Source organism: Convolutriloba macropyga, chromosome 6 (assembly GCF_964194025.1).
Source record: "Convolutriloba macropyga chromosome 6, txConMacr16.3, whole genome shotgun sequence".
Classification (NCBI taxonomy): Eukaryota; Metazoa; Xenacoelomorpha; order Acoela; family Convolutidae; genus Convolutriloba; species Convolutriloba macropyga.
Genome location: NC_134473.1, coordinates 31,390,919 through 31,409,525, shown reverse-complemented (window position 1 = coordinate 31,409,525; position 18,607 = coordinate 31,390,919). Strand labels below are relative to the sequence as shown.

Sequence of the window (18,607 nt, the reverse complement as noted above, 5' to 3'; positions counted from 1 at the left end):
TTGATGTGTAGCTTTACACATAGTTGCTTCTAATTTAGTCTTATAATTGCGCTGCATAATAGTAGCAGTTGCCTCACTTACTTTTATTTTCTCAGTATCGATATCGCATTGAGCTTTTTTGTTTAATGAGTACATTTTATTAGAATCTATTTTAGAACAATCAAAGTGTCCTACTTTTACTTTCTTTAGAGTATTTTTAAATTCGGAGTCTGCGTTGGCTCCATTTATTGAAAGTAGTGTGGAAATTATTAGAGGTACAATTACAGGTACTCTCATATTGAAAGGGTAGAAGTTTGAACAAAGAAGAATTATAAATTTACTTACTTCAATTATTTCGTCCAACACTTCTGGATCGGGCTCGGGGAACTGAAAGCTGGTTAGCTCAACTGTTTCTTGTTCTGAATTCATCTTAATATTCAATTATGTTAGTGAAGGTATGAATGCTTGAAGGGATTTTAAATTCGAAGTTGAATTTTAAGGCAGCGAATAGACTTGATGTGTCTTTCACTAGAAAAGTCTCTGTGGTTAAATCGGAAAAGAGAAAAGTAGCGTAAATAACGCTTAAGTCGTTAGCAGGAAAGAAGGTGGATTTCAATTTGGCTAGTTTGCCGTTGATCCTAATAAGCATTTAATCGTTGACAGAGAGAGATGAAGAAGGAAGAATGATTGTTGGCGTTTTTGCTTCCCTATTTATAGTGTAGAAAATGGGCTGTTTCATCTCACTTTTAGAAATATGTCTCAAATATTCCCATTTTTAGTGACGGTTTCTTTCTTTTTATTGGCTGGGAAGATATTCCCATTTTTTAAACCAGTTTGTGCAATTTCATTGGTTTTCATAGTTTGGGAATATTTATCCCATTTTTCTATTCAAGTTTTCATTGTTTATTGGTTTTTAGAATTTGGAGTTACTATTCTCCTTATAAATGCTAGAATTTGATTGGCTAATAATAAAATCATTTTGTTCCTTAAGGATTTTTGTGTGCATTAAAATGTCTATTTCTTTTTATCCTTGAAAGCGTCCCATGGAATAGGATCATTAAATAACTTTGTAGCAAATGCTTGTCTACCTGACCTTCTGGGTTCAGTAGTATATAATTTTTCATTTACTGATTTATTAGCTAGTGGGGTTGTAGGTTGTGTAGTAATTACTTGTGAACTACTCTGAAAGTTAAAGGGACTTATATCATGTGCTAACGGTTGGGGGGAATGAGGTGTTTGTGGATAACTAAGAGGTCCTCTTGGATATGGGGTAGATATATGCTGTGGCCTAAATGACTTACTAGGCGAAGTAACTTGCTGTTGTGTATTAAATAATGTTCGGAGTCCTAATGTGTCAATGCCGGAATCAATCGGAGGGTTACTGCTACTACATCTAGTAGTAGTATTAGTAGAAGCAGTAGTAGTGGGTCTACTATTTGGGAGTTGCGGCGGCGTTTCAACATTGTTGAATACTGGCCAAGGCATATAGTGCATAATATTGCTAGGTTGGGTAGTGTTAAATTTGTCTATGTAATGCCTGTTATAGTTATCATAGAATTGTTCGGGTTCAGCATATACAGTAGTATAATCGGCGATTAAGGGTTGTATTTCTCTTTCTTTTGGAAAATACTCTACTATGTGATTTCTATGCACTACTCTTTTTTGTTGTGTCTCGTCTCCTTCTATTTCATATGTTGTATTAGTTATATGTTTTGTAACAGTGTATGGACCGGACCGAAGTGATTGTAGCTTCTTAGATATAAGTAAGCTTTTAGAATGATTCTCTAGTAGGACTTTGCTTCCAATGCTGATTGGTCGTCCGAGCTTAAATCTATTTCTATATTCATGGGCTTTATTTGTAACTTGACGACAACGAGTATAAGTATTACAATATATGTTCTTAAAATCTGTTTCACGTTGTAGTACAATATTGGATAATCTATTTTGTAGTAGATTATCTACCTTTTCGTTTCTACACGAATTTTTACAATGTGTATGTGACGGCAAGTCCTGACAATATTGAGATATACAATTCTTCTTATTATCCCGCAGCAATCCTAGTCTAAGCGAAATAGGTATTTGTGGCTTTATTCCGAATATAATCTCGTACGGCGTATAACCAGTACTATAATTCACTGCTGTATTATGCGCAAATGCAAATTTGTCAACAAATTTTGCCCAATTGTTTCCAGTGGTATTTAGAAAGTGTCTAAGATAGTTTGTAAGGTGCTTATTTTGAATTTCTACTTTCCCGTTAGTCCAAGGGGAATATGCTGTTCGTGGCCTCAGTGTAATTCCAAGCTCGAAACTCCAGTTTACGAAATCACTACTCATGAAAGCAGTACCGTTATCATGCACTATGTGTTGAGGTATTCCGAAGCTAGTTATAAATTTCTCCATTTGTTTTATAGTATCGTCAGAAGTAGCGGACTTAACAGCATATACTTGTACATATCTAGAGAATGAATCTACAACTACAAGACAGTAGTACTTGCCATTACTAGAAGGCCGAAAAGGTCCTTTATGGTCTATATGTATAGTGTGGAAGGGAGTTGTCTCCAATTCGCCCCATTGTTGTAAGGGTGCTTCGTTTAAATCGTGTCTTTTACTTTTATTCTTTTGACAATCTAAACAATCGTGGATTAACATTGTAACCCATTTATACATTCCAGGCCAGTAAAAGAATCTGGATATATTGTTTAGGGTACTAGCATCGCCACGGTGGCCACTCATTGGGTTACTATGTGCTAGCTCGAAGCACTTTAGAAATAGAGAGATAGGGATACATATCTTTAGTTCGAAGGAACCATTCTCATTAGGTTTATTGTAACATAGTAGTTTATAACTCTCATCTAGTAATAATAACTTATATATACTCTTGTAAGCTTTTAATGCTTTACATTGTCGAGTCATATAGTAGTGTTCAGGTTCTTTGACTGATTCTATCCATTTCCGTACTATATGTAATACAGGGTCTTTATTTTGTTCTTGTAGTATTGTGTCAATATCTAGTTGTGCCTTTTTAGCAAATTCAGTTAACTTCGTTAGCAAATCAGAGCAATCTGATTTGACATTCTCATTATGTAGTGCTGTTGACTCTATAATAGTATAATGCTTTGTACGCTCTTTGTAGATTTCTTTTGCCTTCTCTAGTGCATGTATTAATGTTGGATCGACTAAATTATCTATAACATCACTAAATTCGTCGTCATTATATCCTGAGTCGTCCAATTCTACATAGTTTACTTCTTCTTGTATTTCACTATATGTATTATCCGATTGTTTACTATCTGTGAGCTTAACTATTTGATTTATATTTTTGCCAAATTTGAAATAGTCGGCTAAATTATGTATAGCATTACAAGAGTCTGTAAATCCTTCGGGTGCGTCAGAAATACTAAAATCATTATCCGATATATTCATTACTTTTCTTGTTCCACCTTGTACTTGTGCTAGTATAGGATAAGAATCGTTAGACGAGTTTGTTTTATCCTCTTTGTGCAATACAGAGTAAGAGACTGGTTTTAAATCCGAAGTGTAAAAATTTATATCCTTATGTATTGTTTTATGTTCAATCTGAAATTTCTTCGCTTCCTCTATTGGGACTTGTCGACTCAGTAAATCAGGAAATGCTAAGTTCTTGCCTTCGGTGTATATAATTTTTAAGTTCTGGAATTTAGTTAGGACGACTTGATATTTGAAAAATCTGTGCGAAAGTTGTCCGCGCCTAGACCATAAAAATAGTATTGGCCTGTGATCGCAAAAGAGATAAATGGGAAATGGGGAGCCTATTAAATAAAATTCGTAAGTTTGTAGTGCAGATATTATTCCGCATAATTCTCTATGCTGTGGGGACATTTTCTGTTCAGCTTTGTCGAATACTCTAGAGTTCGCTGATACAATTCTCTTTCTATCAGGGAATTGTTGTATAAGTATACAACCAGTGTCTAAGTTAGATGAGTCAGCATGTATATGAAAGGGGTAGTTCGCATTTGGAATTGCTAGGGATATATCATGTGCGAACTTTTCTTTTAGTATATTGAATACTTTCTCGTGTTCTTTTTCCCATTTGAAATTTACATCGCCTCTTGTTAAATCGTACAAGGGCTTAGCATCTATATGAAAATTTATCACATAGTTTGAGTAGAATCCCATTGCTCCTAATACACTAAGAACGTCAGTTTTTGATTCCGGAGTTTTTAAATTTCTAATGTCGTCAATACGCGATATAACTGGAGAAAGTGTATTTTCTGATATAACGTGTCCGAGAAATTTTACTTTTCGTAAAAAGAACATTGTTTTATCCGGTGCGGCTTTTAAGTTAGCCTTTCTTAATAGAGCATGATATTCTTTTATTATATTGAACATTTCCTCTTTAGTATTAGATTGTAGTAGTGTGTCGTCAATATATGTGATAGCCTTCTTTTCTTTTATAAGAGGTCCGAATGCATAGCGCATTAATTTACTAAAGAAATTGGGTAGTGGCTTCAATCCATAGAAGCCGACTTGATAAGTATACTGTCTTCCTCCTATTATAAATCCTGTTAACTTTTGTGTTTCGGGCGTTAGCGGCACTTGATGATAAGCACAAGAAAGGTCGCTGCTTGTAAAATATGATCCATTCACTCGGGTTATTAGGACTTGTAGTGGTTCTAACGGCCAACTTGAATTACTTGTGTCAGTAATAGAGTTTAGATAGCGAGCATCTGTTACTAGTTTGACGTAATCCTTCTTAGGAAGGATTATGATCGGGTTAACGAACCAGCTATTCATATCGTCATGTTCATCTAGTTCTCTTATAATGCCTGCTTGTATTAACTCGTCCATCAGTAATTCGAGTTTATCCCTTAAATGGAAGGGTACTTTACTAGGTCTTTGCTTTTTGAATTCTGCATTTTTTATTAGGGGTATATTAAATTGTTGTTTAGTACAGCCAATGTCATATTTATGATGTGAATATACATCGTTGTCTGTAAGTAGTATATCTGCAAGTCGGAAGAGTTCGTTCTCAGTTAAGTCGGTTTGTGTAAAATTGAATTTTTGTAAGAATTCTGTTTTATTGAAATGAGTATTTTGTCCAGCATGTATACTCGTAGTAAATTTATCTATTAACTCTTTTACTTGATGTGCTGAGCGGAATGTTGGAAATTGTTCTTTTGATTTGGGCTGGCATATCCTTTTTGCCTCTTTAGAAAAGTCAGTTGCAATTTCATCCTCGCTTTTACATGTCTCTACTAGTTCTCCTGCGGATAGCTCCATTATTTCGGCGATATGCTCGTCAGTGAGAGGGCGATTTTCTATATTATTTATTAATTGTAATTCTTTGCCACTAATGTATACATAAATAGTTATTCCTGTGTGTTTAAAATGTTCCTCTAGTTCTTTAGCTATTCTTTTCCACAGTCTGGGGTCTCCGCCACATGCTATCTTAGGCATGGCAATACATCTTATGCCGTCAAGCATAAGTGTTTTTTGTAGTTCACAAAATACTGAACAAGTTTTACTTGCTTCGTATGGGGGAGAGTTATAATTTTCTTTCACTACAAGGCTATAAATCATTTGCTGACTATACTCATCTTGAAAATGTATTAGCTCGTGGTCTGCCTCATTCTCCGATCCAACACTTTTAAAGTATTGTAGAAAATTTCCTTTTAAGTTGGGGTATCTTTTAATGAGGGAGGCAGTAAACCCTTTGTCTAATACTAAGTCTCTAGATATAGTATGAATAATAGGCATATTGGCGTCAAATATTGAACGCTCGTCAAAGTTAATATACCTAATGCACTCAGCAGTTAGGTCAGTGGATTCGGATATAGTATTTGTAGTTGTATTTAACATAAAGCAACTATCAAGCTCTTCGCATTTATTGATAACAGAATAAGTAAATTCGTTACAGTCACGAATACTGTATTTTTGTGTGTTGTTTGTAATATCACATATAGTAAATCCAATTATCCCTTTATTTAGTGTAACTTGATGATTTTTGTGGTTTTCAATGAGTAGGGGAATTTGCTTTTCCTTCTTAGTACAAATAGTATTTATAAAGCACAACTCGGTTTTTACTGTAGTCCTATTAGGTACAAAAGAAGTGCCTTTCGGAAATATATCTTGCTCACTACACTTGTGCTTGTAGAGAAATGTAGACTTAGGTGGGATATATAAGGGCTGATGTATTATCACTGCATTCAATTTAGAGACTTGGGGATATTCCTTTTCATTATTTAGCGAGCCATAACTAAGAACTCCTTTATCGTTAGTCTTCAATTCTACTGCTGGGATGTCAAAGTATAATGCTTTAAGAAAGGTATGACAAAAATCCACTCCTAGTAAATTAGAAGTTTTCTCTTCAGTAACCCATACCCTATGATTTGCTTTATATTTCCCGTCTGTATCAAAGTATGAAGTTAGTATAGTGTAGCCTATCATGCGTATTTCAGAACCGTTATAGGTTCTTGTTTTATTGCCTGAAGTCTGGATGTTTATTTGTTGCCCTAATTGGTTAAGCTCAAGAAATGTTGGGTAATTTATTATAGTGCAAGTTGATCCTGGGTCAATCATGAATTCTATTTCTAAGCCACTATGTTTTTTATTGTCTCCGGTAGCAAAGTGATATAAGTTCAAGAAAATTCGAGCTTTTGGATTTGATGTGTTATTCTTATTTTTCGGAGACCGTATTAGTTTAAAGGAAATAAATCTGAGATAGCGTCACAATAGTCAACTTTGTTTTCTTCTTGTTGAATCCAACGAACGTTGTTTTCATTTTGCGTATTATATGACTTTGTCTCTTGTTGTAAAGTAAGCCTTGTATTACTATGGGCTTGATTTCTATTGAATTGGCTGTTTTCACGCTCATAAAATTGTTTAGCAGCATATTCATTTTGCCGAAATGAATTTTCTCGGGGGAATCTTTGGTCATATTGCTTATTTTGGTTAAATCTATTGCCGTACTTGTAGCCGCTCTGGTTATTATAAAAGGAATTTGGGTTTTGGGCTCTGTTATTGTAACTATTATTTCTACTATTGTATTGGTTGTTATTCCAAGCACCTCGTCTGTAGTTATTACTAAATGTAGGCTTAGTCTCTTTTTGCTCTAATAATTCCTTTCTAATCTTTTGTACTTCATCGTCTAACTTCTTTTTGTTACAAGTAGAAATAGAGTGTCCGTGATTTCTACAATACTCACAGAACCTAGTATTATTGGCTCGTCCTTTTATATTCGGGTCTCTATTGAAGTTGTTCGTACTTTGTATAGCACTTACTTCGTTACTTTTTATTAAGCTAGTAAGTTCCTTAATTTGAGTCTCTAAGGACGATATTTTGTCTGAAGGTTGTTTAGCCGAATTCTCTTTAATAACTATAGAAGTTAAATCTTGCGTTATTAGATGTTCTTTTAAGTCATCCCAACTTTCGTTAGGTTTCTTGATACGTCGTTCATGTGCTTTTCGCTTTAGTGAGGGGGGTTGCAGTCCCCTTATAGCAAAATCAATATATTTCTGTTCTCTTTGTCTGGATTGTATTACTGCTTCTTGCGCTCGATCAGCGTTAGCTACATTTGTTAAGTCTTCTGGCCAACCTTTATCAACCGCGTGCTTGACTCTATGAAAATAATTTTTTATTAATTCACCTTCTTGTCTAGAAGCATTTTCTACCTCTAATCTATGCTTAAATTTATCACGACCGTCAGTAAATCTATCAAGAAAGTCGTTTTTAATATCATTTAAGACTTTAGCCTCATCGATAGTATTAAACCATTCTAAGGCTGTATCGGTTAAAAGGGACCCAAATAGAGATCTCTGTCTATTTTCATAACTTTTTTTCTTATCAGGATCAGTAGGAACAACTCCTAACGAAAATTTTACTTTTTGATCAACAGAATTCCAAAAGTCAAGAGCACTCTGACTGGGATCGTTACCTGAAAAAGTAGTTAAAGACACATTACTCAAAGAAATAGGAGCATCAGCCATTTTTATTTAAAATACTTGGACGTTTGCCAAGTCTTTATTTTATCTAAGATAAATTAAGTGTTTCTGTAAGTACCAGAGACAACTTTAGATAGTCTAAGAATTACGTCCTCTGGGTACAATTTATTTTTATTTGAGAACTTAGAAATTTTTCTAAGTCTTTTATTAAAGTCAGATAACTGACGAAAGATAGAAAATTTTAGTAATAGCTGCTACAATTTTAACATATGATTTAAAACAAAGTGTTAAGTTTGACTTATTTAAGTCAGAACATAGAAATGAGACAACTTGGAAACTTTTCCTAAGTTTTTTGCCTCGCAGCAGATTTTATTTAAGTTAAAGATTAAAGTTAGAGTCTTTAGAACATAGAATTTACTAACCTTGAGTGAGCCTCACTGGTCGCACCAATTTATACTCGCCGCTTAAATGGGAGTATACAAAGAGAGTTTAGCTTTGATGTTCTAAAGATAAAAGGAATAGAATTTAAAATTTTATTATAAAAACAGTTGGGGTGGTACAATATAAATAAGGATTTAAGCAAGATTGATATCATATGTTAAAACTTGTTAACAAACAAAACAACTGCTGGTAATTTCAACGAGAACAACTGGTTAACAACTGTTGAACAAATGCTTGGTGATAGCTATAAAACTGGGTGATTGAAGAACGGAATATCAACTACTAACTGAACTGAACTGAAACTGAACTGTGCTGTACTGATTGATATAAAAATTTGCTTCCTATATATAGTCAGCAATGTGGGAATTAATTTCCCATTTAAAAAGTGGGAAAAAACATCCCTTTTTAGTTTTGGGACAAAAGTTCCCATTTTCCCATTTTCAGTACACGACAAAATCGGTCTTATGATTTTATGTAATTGTGTAATCAGTTTTTATGTCATTTACTGAGTTTTTGAGAATTTATACAAAACTGAAACAGAATTAAAAAGTATCTGCCCTCTTTGTTCGACGCTTCATTGGTTATCAATGGTTCTCGTTTGAACTAATTTAGCAAATCTTTCAGTTACCTTAAATAGCTGTGACTATATTTGCCTGAGTAGTTGGTCGAACGGCAGACATATAAATTAGCCAGATATATCTTTTAGCCGACAAGTAAGCAATTTTAGCCTATTCATTTTTAGGCATATCAGCTTATTCCGTTAGCCCTATGCAATTTAACCGTTTCTTTTGGCTAAGATATGTTATCTTTACATTAACCAACATGCACTTTTAAGAATTGCATTGGTTTTGGTCCTTTTTTTTGAGATCCATTTAAGAGACAATAAGACAGTCCTCGATTTAGATCATCGAAGGGGAGCTGCACAAACATTTGCACTCTGGCCTCTCCTTCAGCCAGCTCCTACACTGTAACTGGTCTGGATCCTGGAGGGATTGTAATTATCACTGTCCAGGCGTACGTGCATTACCCCGGAAGTGAGATCCAAGCCGGGGGAGGTCTGGACATCGATGTCGTGACACAAGTTGCAGCTGTAAATGAAACACAAGCTTTCAACGCCACTATAGACAGTGTTACTGTATATTTCGAATTGTCTGGTGGGTTATCGAGTGGCTTCTATATTTTGTAAGTACATATATGATACATCTTCTTCATATATGGTACCTTAATAACCATAGAATGGTTCATATATCGTTCATCAAAGAAAATAAAAGAGCCATGTAATGTTGCACTAATAGTGAAATAATTCCATTTTTCCATTTCAGTAATTTTAGATTAGCATGTTAAACATTCAATTTGACCAATAACTAAATCCCAGTAACTAAATCCCATCACATGAACACTACATAATGGCAATGCTGATAGGCTTTGAATTTTCCAATTTTTCAGATCATTTTTCAAGTCATACCTGTGCGGATATTTTCTGCTAGCGCCACCCAGCACTATATAGCCGTTATTTTGCACTCCCAAAATCTGTAAGGTTTCCGAATTGTAAAAGCGATATTTGCAATTCATTGCAACAAGTGTGTTTAGGTAGATTTAAAGCACTTTTAATTTAACACCAATAACACCAAAAATGACCTGATTAGTGGCATCTTTTGCTGAGCTAGGATTTTCCGCGTTCTGGAGCAAAATGTTTTTCTCTCTAAAAACTAAGACTAATTATTTGCTGAGTTACCACAATTACAATTAGAGGAATCACAAATCACCTCAGCGCACTTTTCTGATTTTGTTTTTGAGCTTCTTTTTTTTCGTCAACGAGAGAGACTCTCCAAGGCAATTTGGATTTCGTAAAAATAAAAAGTACTCAGATAAAAACCGATTTTCAGACATACCCCCACTGTAAAAATTTGAATGAAGCCTTTAATATACTTCTTGGATGAGTCGGACAACCAAACAAAACTGTCGGAATGGCATATGTGTTGTCTAAATCCCACGATATCACTATAATAGAACCAGAAATTAGTATAAAAATTGTATGCATATAAAATAAATCAAACAATTGTTGTCCAAACCATATAAGTCTGATTCATTCACTAACACACAACATTCAAGTAAATTCAAGTAAAAAAAGTTCAAAAACAATTACAAAAGCAACAAAATATAATCGAATGGATCTAGAATGTGCCACTGATAATGTATGTTTTTGAATCTCGAACTTTCCCAACAACCATTTTTAAGATTTTTGTAGAACTATATATTGTGAGATTGCAAAAAGTGTTGATTGGAACCCTTTTTCTGAATTTTTTGGAGCTTTTGCTTTGAAATTGATTATCCAATCAAGGCGAAGCTCTCAGCATTCACTTAAATCTCTAGACGCAACAGATTTCTCATAATAAAGACAACGAATTTCAGCTCACGTTTCAAAAATAGCTAATTTTCCCCGAAAAAATCAGTATTTGAAAAAAGGGCCTAACAATTTCATAGTGAGATGGACATGTGAAAAAGCTTAGAAAAACAGACAAGGAGGCTCGTTAATGTGCGTTCGCACATGATGTTCCGACCCGCGCTCACTTACATTTTTGACTTAACTGTCTTTTGACTTACATTTTTGACAAAAAGATAATCAAAAATAGATATTTGAGTTTTTAAAAAAAATCGTTACACAACCAAACTAATAATTGAATTATATAATGCCACGCCTCATTACAACGAGATCTGCATTGAAAGGACAACGAGAAAAAAACAACAAAAACAAAAAAGCAAAAAAAAAAATTTTAGACAAAACCCTAACTACACAAATTTAATTTTTCCTAACTAAACAGCAGATGGGATTATTCTTTAATGAGACTAGGTAACGCAAAATTCAAAAATCAATCAACCTTTTTTAAACCAAACAATTTCATGTTTTAAAAATCATTAGCTTTTAGCGAAAAATTTTTTAATAATATTACTTAAAAGTCATAGTGAAGCCAATTGGACCTGTCTTTGGTCAAATTAAGCCATAGGAACGGACTACAGAAGCAGAAAAACTCAAAAAACTAAACAATTTGCGAAAACACAATTTATTAAAGCCATTAAAATTATTAGCTATTATCTGAATACTATGTATTCTTCATTCCAGTTTCATTCATACTAATGAAACTAAAATTATACTAGTATACTGAAAGATTAAATGAGTGCATTTGGGCCACATTTGAAAATCATTGGAATCTGTTATTACTTGAATGTGCTAAAAGAAGAGAGAAAGAAACACTAGTTAACCACTAAAACTTTTGGTTAAATGCATATTTTCCACAAACAAAACATCAGTTACGACACGATATCACTGGATATTTAAATTTTTCGAATACAAGAAATTGAATTAGACCTCTCAATGATGAGAATAAGCTACAAGTTGACGAAAAAAAACAACAAAAATTAAAAAGTTTAAAAAATTATTGAAAATGTATACTATCATAAACTTTAAGACTATTCGCTAGAAAATGACTGCCTCGAGTAACATCAATCGTTGATACTCAATAGATAAACTCAGAAAATTATGAAAAACAATTCTAGAAAAAAAATTGCTAAAACTCAAATTAGTGAAGCCATTAGGATCATTAGCTGTTATCTGAATATTATCTATTTTTATTTCAATTTCTATTTATACTAATTCAACAAACGTTACACTGAATGCATATTCAGATTCAATTGAGCCACATTTTGAAATCATTGGGATCTCTTGTTACGCGATTGTGCTAAAGCAGGAAAAAAAGAAGCAAAATTACACCACTCACATAACTTTTTTGAAAACGCATATTGTACAACAAACAAAATATCAGTTATGTCATAATATCAGTAAAAATGCTAAGTTTTAAAATAACCCCAACGGTATGGGATCTCTCAATGATGAGACAAATTTACAAGTTGTTGCTGAAGTCAGACCGCAAAAATTGAAAAATCCTTAAAATCATAAAAAGGTATAATATTATAAACTTTAAAACTATTCGCTATAAACTCACTACTGTGGGTAAAATTATGCAATCAATCCTCAATTACAAGCTTATGATACCCGTCAGCATTTCACGGTTACCTAAAGAATAAAAAAACGGCTAACACTGTGAAATGAAAAAAAAATGAACGAGAAAAGTATCAGAGCAAATAAAAACTAACTTTTCAAAAAAACTTTTTCTGTATTCTTTGACATCAATGGGATTCTTTTTTAACAATTCGACTCCAATGAATCAACAAACATGAACAATTACATTAAAACAACGAAATTTTTCGAGAAAACCCGCAGTACCAACGCCAATAAAATTCAATAACTTTCAAGGGAAGCTAATAAATACACAAAGTTATGCATCAATGAGACCACGAGAAAGTTTGTCATTCATAATTCGTCAATAATTCATTACAAAAAGTCATTGACAATGAAAAGAACAACAAACACAGACAAAAGCCAAAAAATATGTAGAAATGTGCGAAAACACATTGTCGAAGACATTTGAACCATTAGTTTTTCTCGGAAAACTTCAACTTTGATTAAATGAACGTCTGCTCTAAGCCAATGTAAGTATCAATTTTAGGATAATGTGTTAAAATTCCAAAAGGAACCAAAATTACTGCATAAAAGATCCAAAAAATTTAAAAAAAAAAACGAAAACTCCTGCATCCTCGTTGTCATAACACCAATAGTTAGTACATAGACCGCTAACTAGATTAATTTTGGTTGAATTAGAAAGAGAGGGTCCGGTCATTACTGAGACTGACTTTCAGTTCACGAAGTAAGGGCTAAGATCGTTTGTTGTTAAAAAAATTTTTCGAAATATTGTTTTTAAAGTCTTAACAGCCATTAATTTCTATAGCACTCAACGGAAGTCAATAAATATAATCATTTATCCCTCGTTTGGAGAAAAAGGATGTTTCGCATGCATAGGTAATCAATAATACATCACAATAAGTCTTATGACTATGGAAACATCAACAAAAACAGGCAAAAACCGAAAATTCAGTGGAAAAGTGCGCGAAGAAAGTGTCGAAGCCCTTTAAACCATAAGCTTTTCTCGGAAAACTTTATCCATGATCCCCTAAACACCCTCTCTAAGCCAATAGGAGATATCAGTATCAGGATAAATAGTTCAGTTTTCAAGAGGGACAAAATAAAACAAAATATCCAAAAAATTTTTATGAAAATTTTGAAATAAAGTGGCATTGAAGTTATATAACAAATAGTAAGAAGATAAAACCGCTAACCAGATAAATTTTGTTTGCAGTAGAAAAGAAGGGTGTCCTATCATTTCTGAGACTGACTTACAATTCACGAAAATTAGTTTACGATCAGTTAATATTAAAAAATGTTAAAAATTCTCGGAAAATCGTTTTTAAAGTCTTAACAGCCATTAGTTGTCCACTCAAAGCTCTAGATAGGTTCACTGAATGCTCAATACAAAACCTAATTCACTTTTAGTTAACTATTTTGTGCCATAAGACTCAAAAAACTTAGTAAAACCTCAAAATGAAAATCAAAAATTCATTTAAAATTACGAAAACTCAAGACTCGACGCGAAAAAAAAATACAAACGATTCTTTAGAACTTTGTTTTTCATTGGGCTCCATTAGACTGTAAATTGATTCTTTTTGTGTCGTAAAAAGTAATTTTGAATAAGTTTTTTAATAAAAAAATACACTAAGAATAACAAAATCATGTCAAATATCACAATACTTTGATGCTCAATAACTCCACGAAATTCAAAAAAACTTTTACGCTTCGACTTCTACTCTGGACCAGCTTTTTAATGATACCACTCACATTTCTCTACGATGAACATATCGATCGGACAAGATTGTCTGAACAAAAAAAATCCATTTGAATATAGTTCCTCTCCCACAAGTGGGGTCCGAACAAATATAATCGAAAGTTTTCTATTTGAGACAAAATGAGTAAAGTCGAACAGTGAGTGTACCCGATGACATGGTTATGCCAAAAATATTTGACACTACTTCTTTTAATTTTGTTATCTGCAGGAAAAGTGTATTTTATATGTATTATTTTTTAGAGATATTTACAAAATTTAAAAATTGCATATCTTTGCTACTTGAGCTTTGAATTGCTTTGATAGACTTGAGCGGTAATTTTGTGTAATGTTTGAGGAATATTTCAAACAGTGAGCGATAGGATTTAGGGAGATTTTTGTTGTTCTGCTTAAATTTTTCACAAATATACTATGAGCCCTAATATTTATCATTTCGAACGCATTTTTGAAATACATCCTGGATGAGGAAGAAATTTGGCCTGAAACTATTATGTTTTAAGTAATTTAAAAACTCATTTTGTAAATAATATATCATCAAGTTGCAAAAGGGTGGGGGTTTTGTCGAGTTTGACCACCTCTATTTTTTGTTCTTTTTTGAAATTTACTTCACTCTACATCTTCTGAAGCATATTTTGATTCAGCTGCTGTTGTCATTAGCTGGCTCCCCTTTCAAAAAACTGGACCAATTGAACTTCGGCGGGTTGCTCATTATGGAAAAAGTCAGTTCTCTGTTTTCTATTCAGGCACGAAGAGGGAGAGCCTTATTTTTCTTCTCCAATACATCATATAATTACATCAAAACCACCTCTAAAAGCGTTGAACTTTACTACTGCTAAAATGCGTCTTAAAATCATCTCGAGTAGAGAAGTTATCTAAAAGTTATATACAAGGTTACGTCCAGGCTATGAAAACTGGTATTTTCAAATTTCAGCACGCAAACTTTTTATCAAATTTTTTTAGTGAATTCTGTGAAAGCGCGGCTAATTTCTGCAATATCGACTCTAAAATGTGCTGATTTTAGTTTTGCTTACATTCACCGCAATTCGTTCATCAATTGATCGGAAGGGCCGCTATTCTTGCATTCAATTATTACATTAAAAAACGTTATTTCTTCGAATCTTTTTTCCGGCAATTACTCTCATTAGTTATAGACAAAAATAAAATCAGTAGAAGTTTGCTTCCTAAATTGTCTTCTTAGGTCATATGGGAGTCATAGATGAGCTTTATAGCTGTTTTGACATCCATGCTGTGTAGTGTTCTGCAGTTTTGTATGACACTTACAGTAGAATTAATTTAACTTAACTTTAACATTTAAAGCTCGCCTGGTAATGCCGTAGGTCAACAAAGGGCAGCTGCACAACATTTTGCGAAGATAACTCGCCGTCAACCACAGAATACACAGTGACAGGAATCCATCCTCCTGGAACCCCTCTCACAGTAACAGTCCAGGCGTATCTTCACTTCCCAGGATCCGACACTCTTATTGGGCCTGCAACTAATTTTAATGTAACCCTTCAACCCGCAACCCCGAGTGAAACTTCAGCAGCGGTGTATGACGAAAGCAGTGTCACAGTTTACTTTGAAGTTACAAGTGGGACGTGGCACGGGTTCTTAGTTCAGTTAGTTGGTTGTTATTGGTGTAATTTAGTGCTAACAAGTGGGAACATATGCACAGAATCTCGGTTTTTAGACTAGTCATTGTTCTCATGTTATCATGACACTTATTCAAAACCTTTTTAAGCAAGTTTACTCTTGATTAACTTGAGTACTTGTGTTGAGTAACTTGCGCGTACTCGGAAATGCTCGCGTGGAGCAAATAATAATAATGCTAAATTATGCCTACATTTCAAAGATTTAGTTACAAATATGAAAAATCACCGCTGAAATGCCTGTTAAACACGGTAATCAAGTAACATAAAAAGAAACGGAAAATCTAGGAAATGATGTGGTGTCTGCAAGTGCTGTTGTAGAAATCCTGGCAGCTATCCCTTCTTTTACCAAGCTGAAAAAAATTCTGACGAGTCTGCAGAAATAGATTTACAGAAGTGGTTTATGCCCCATTGCAATGCCATTTTTGATTTCGCCCTATTTTGACGGCTTTTTTTCACCCTATTTTGGCGGCTTTTTGTTTTCGCCCTATTTTGACGACTTTTTTCACCCTATTTTGACGGCTTTTTGTTTTCGCCCTATTTTGACGGGTTTTTTTCACCCTATTTTGACGGCTTTTTGTTTTCGCCCTATTTTGACGGCTTTGTTTCACCCTATTTTGGCGGCTTTTTGTTTTCGCCCTATTTTGATGGATATTTTTTTCACCCTATTTTGACGGCTTTTTGTTTTCGCCCTATTTTGACGACTTTGTTTCACCCTATTTTGGCGGCTTTTTGTTTTCGCCCTATTTTGACGGTTTTTTTCACACTATTTTGACGGCTTTTTGTTTTCGCCCTATTTTGACGGGTTTTTTTCACCCTATTTTGACGGCTTTTTGTTTTCGCCCTACTTTGACGGCTTTGTTTCACCCTATTTTGGCGGCTTTTTGTTTTCGCCCTATTTTGATGGATTTTTTTTCACCCTATTTTGACGGCTTTTTGTTTTCGCCCTATTTTGACGACTTTGTTTCACCCTATTTTGGCGGCTTTTTGTTTTCGCCCTATATTGACGCTTTTTTTCACCCTATTTTGACTGCTTTTTGTTTACGACCTATTTTGACGGCTTTTTGTTTTCGCCCTATTTTGACGGGTTTTTTTCACACTTTTTTGACGGCTTTTTGTTTTCGCCCTATTTTGACGGGTTTTTTTCACCCTATTTTGACGGCTTTTTGTTTTCGCCCTGTTTTGACGGCTTTGTTTTACCCTATTTTGGCGGCTTTTTATTTTCGCCCTATTTTGACGGTTTTTTTCACCCTATTTTGACTGCTTTTTGTTTTCGCCCTATTTTGACGACTTTTTGTTTTCGCCCTATTTTGACGGGGTTTTTTTTCACCCTTTTTTGACGGCTTTTTGTTTTCGCCCTATTTTGACGGGTTTTTTTCACCCTATTTTGACGGCTTTTTTGTTTTCGCCCTATTTTGACGGCTTTGTTTTACCCTATTTTGGTGGCTTTTTATTTTCGCCCTATTTTGACGGTTTTTTTCACTCTATTTTGACTGCTTTTTGTTTTTGCCCTATTTTGACGGCTTTGTTTTACCCTATTTTGACTGCTTTTTATTTTCGCCCTATTTTGACGGTTTTTTTCACCCTATTTTGACCGCTTTTTGTTTTCGCCCTATTTTGACGGCTTTTTGTTTTCGCCCTATTTTGACGGGTTTTTTCACCCTATTTTGACGGCTTTTTGTTTTCGCCCTATTTTGACGGCTTTTTGCACCATATTTTGACTGCTTTTTGTTTTCGCCCTATTTTGACGGCCTTTTGTTTTTGCCCTATTTTGACGGCTTTTGCTTTCGCCATTTTTTGACGGCTTTTGTCAAGATCTTGCTATGATCTGAGGAAATTAGTGAAAAAAATTGGAGATAAATTTATAGAGCTTTGGGCTCCGTTACAACACAACTAATTTTGTTTGTGCAGTAGGTTGACTTATATTTTTTGACAAAAATGACTTAGAAAACCACTCAAGATCTTTCCAGGATATTGCCGTTTATTTGTTCGTAAAACCCGGGATGATGTTATGAGCTTGTTGTTGAATATCGGTAGTCCGCGCACCGAGAGGAGTCAAAAAGTTCGTTGTCTAGATAAGATTGACCTGAAGTTGTCTTTTTGCTAATTTTCCCATCGACCAAAATGTGACACAGGAGATGACTATTTGAAAAATGAGAAGACTGAACTGAAGAAAAATAGCACAGTTGGCGACAATAATTGTTCCGACCCTCTTGAGGGGGGAGGAACTATATACTCAAATGGGTTTTTTGTTCAGACAATTTTGACCGAGCGATATATTCATCGTATAGAGTTGTGAGTGGTATCATTAAAAAGGCCCTCCAGCGTAGAAAATGGAATTTAAAAGATTTTTTTTTTGAATTTCGTATTTTACAGGGAGTTATCGATACTTGAAGTTTTGTGAGTAATTGACGGATTTTCGTTTTTATTCACAGTTTCCGGAATTTCGCATAAAATTTCGTCAGTTTTGCTAAAAATAGTTAACAATAGTACTGTTAATTTTATTTTCAGAGATAGAACAAGTAGTGTTGACAATTTTCATTTTATTTTTCTGGCTAAATTTTGGCTAAATATTTCAAAATTCAGATTTTTTCATCAAAAATTGCCCGAAATAAGCTTCTTGAGTCCACTTTGATTAAATTTGCCCGAAGTACACACCCCAAAAACAACAAACACAATCCTTGTAAACTGCAAAGGCAGCTAGTTTTATATCCACTTCCATTGGGAGGGTAGACTAAAATCAAAATTTTGCCGTTCTTTGCTAACTTTACTCTATGATAATCGAAAACGCAGCATTTATTTTTGACCTTTTAACTGACAAATAACC

The 18,607-nt window shown here is 34.0% G+C and overlaps 2 protein-coding genes across 2 annotated transcripts in view; both read left to right on the top strand.

The window, feature by feature from the left end:
• The window catches only part of LOC142340927 (ubiquitin-conjugating enzyme E2 K-like), a 295,142-nt gene that overhangs the window by 160,186 nt on the left and 116,349 nt on the right, over window positions 1–18,607 (top strand). The gene's annotated exons all lie outside the window — the stretch shown is intronic.
• The window catches only part of LOC142341290 (uncharacterized), a 194,513-nt gene that overhangs the window by 125,283 nt on the left and 50,623 nt on the right, over window positions 1–18,607 (top strand). The window contains exons 10-11 of the mRNA XM_075392209.1: window positions 9,243–9,521; window positions 15,469–15,750. Coding sequence (XP_075248324.1) covers window positions 9,243–9,521; window positions 15,469–15,750 — 561 coding nt within the window. The remainder of the gene's footprint in view (window positions 1–9,242; window positions 9,522–15,468; window positions 15,751–18,607) is intronic.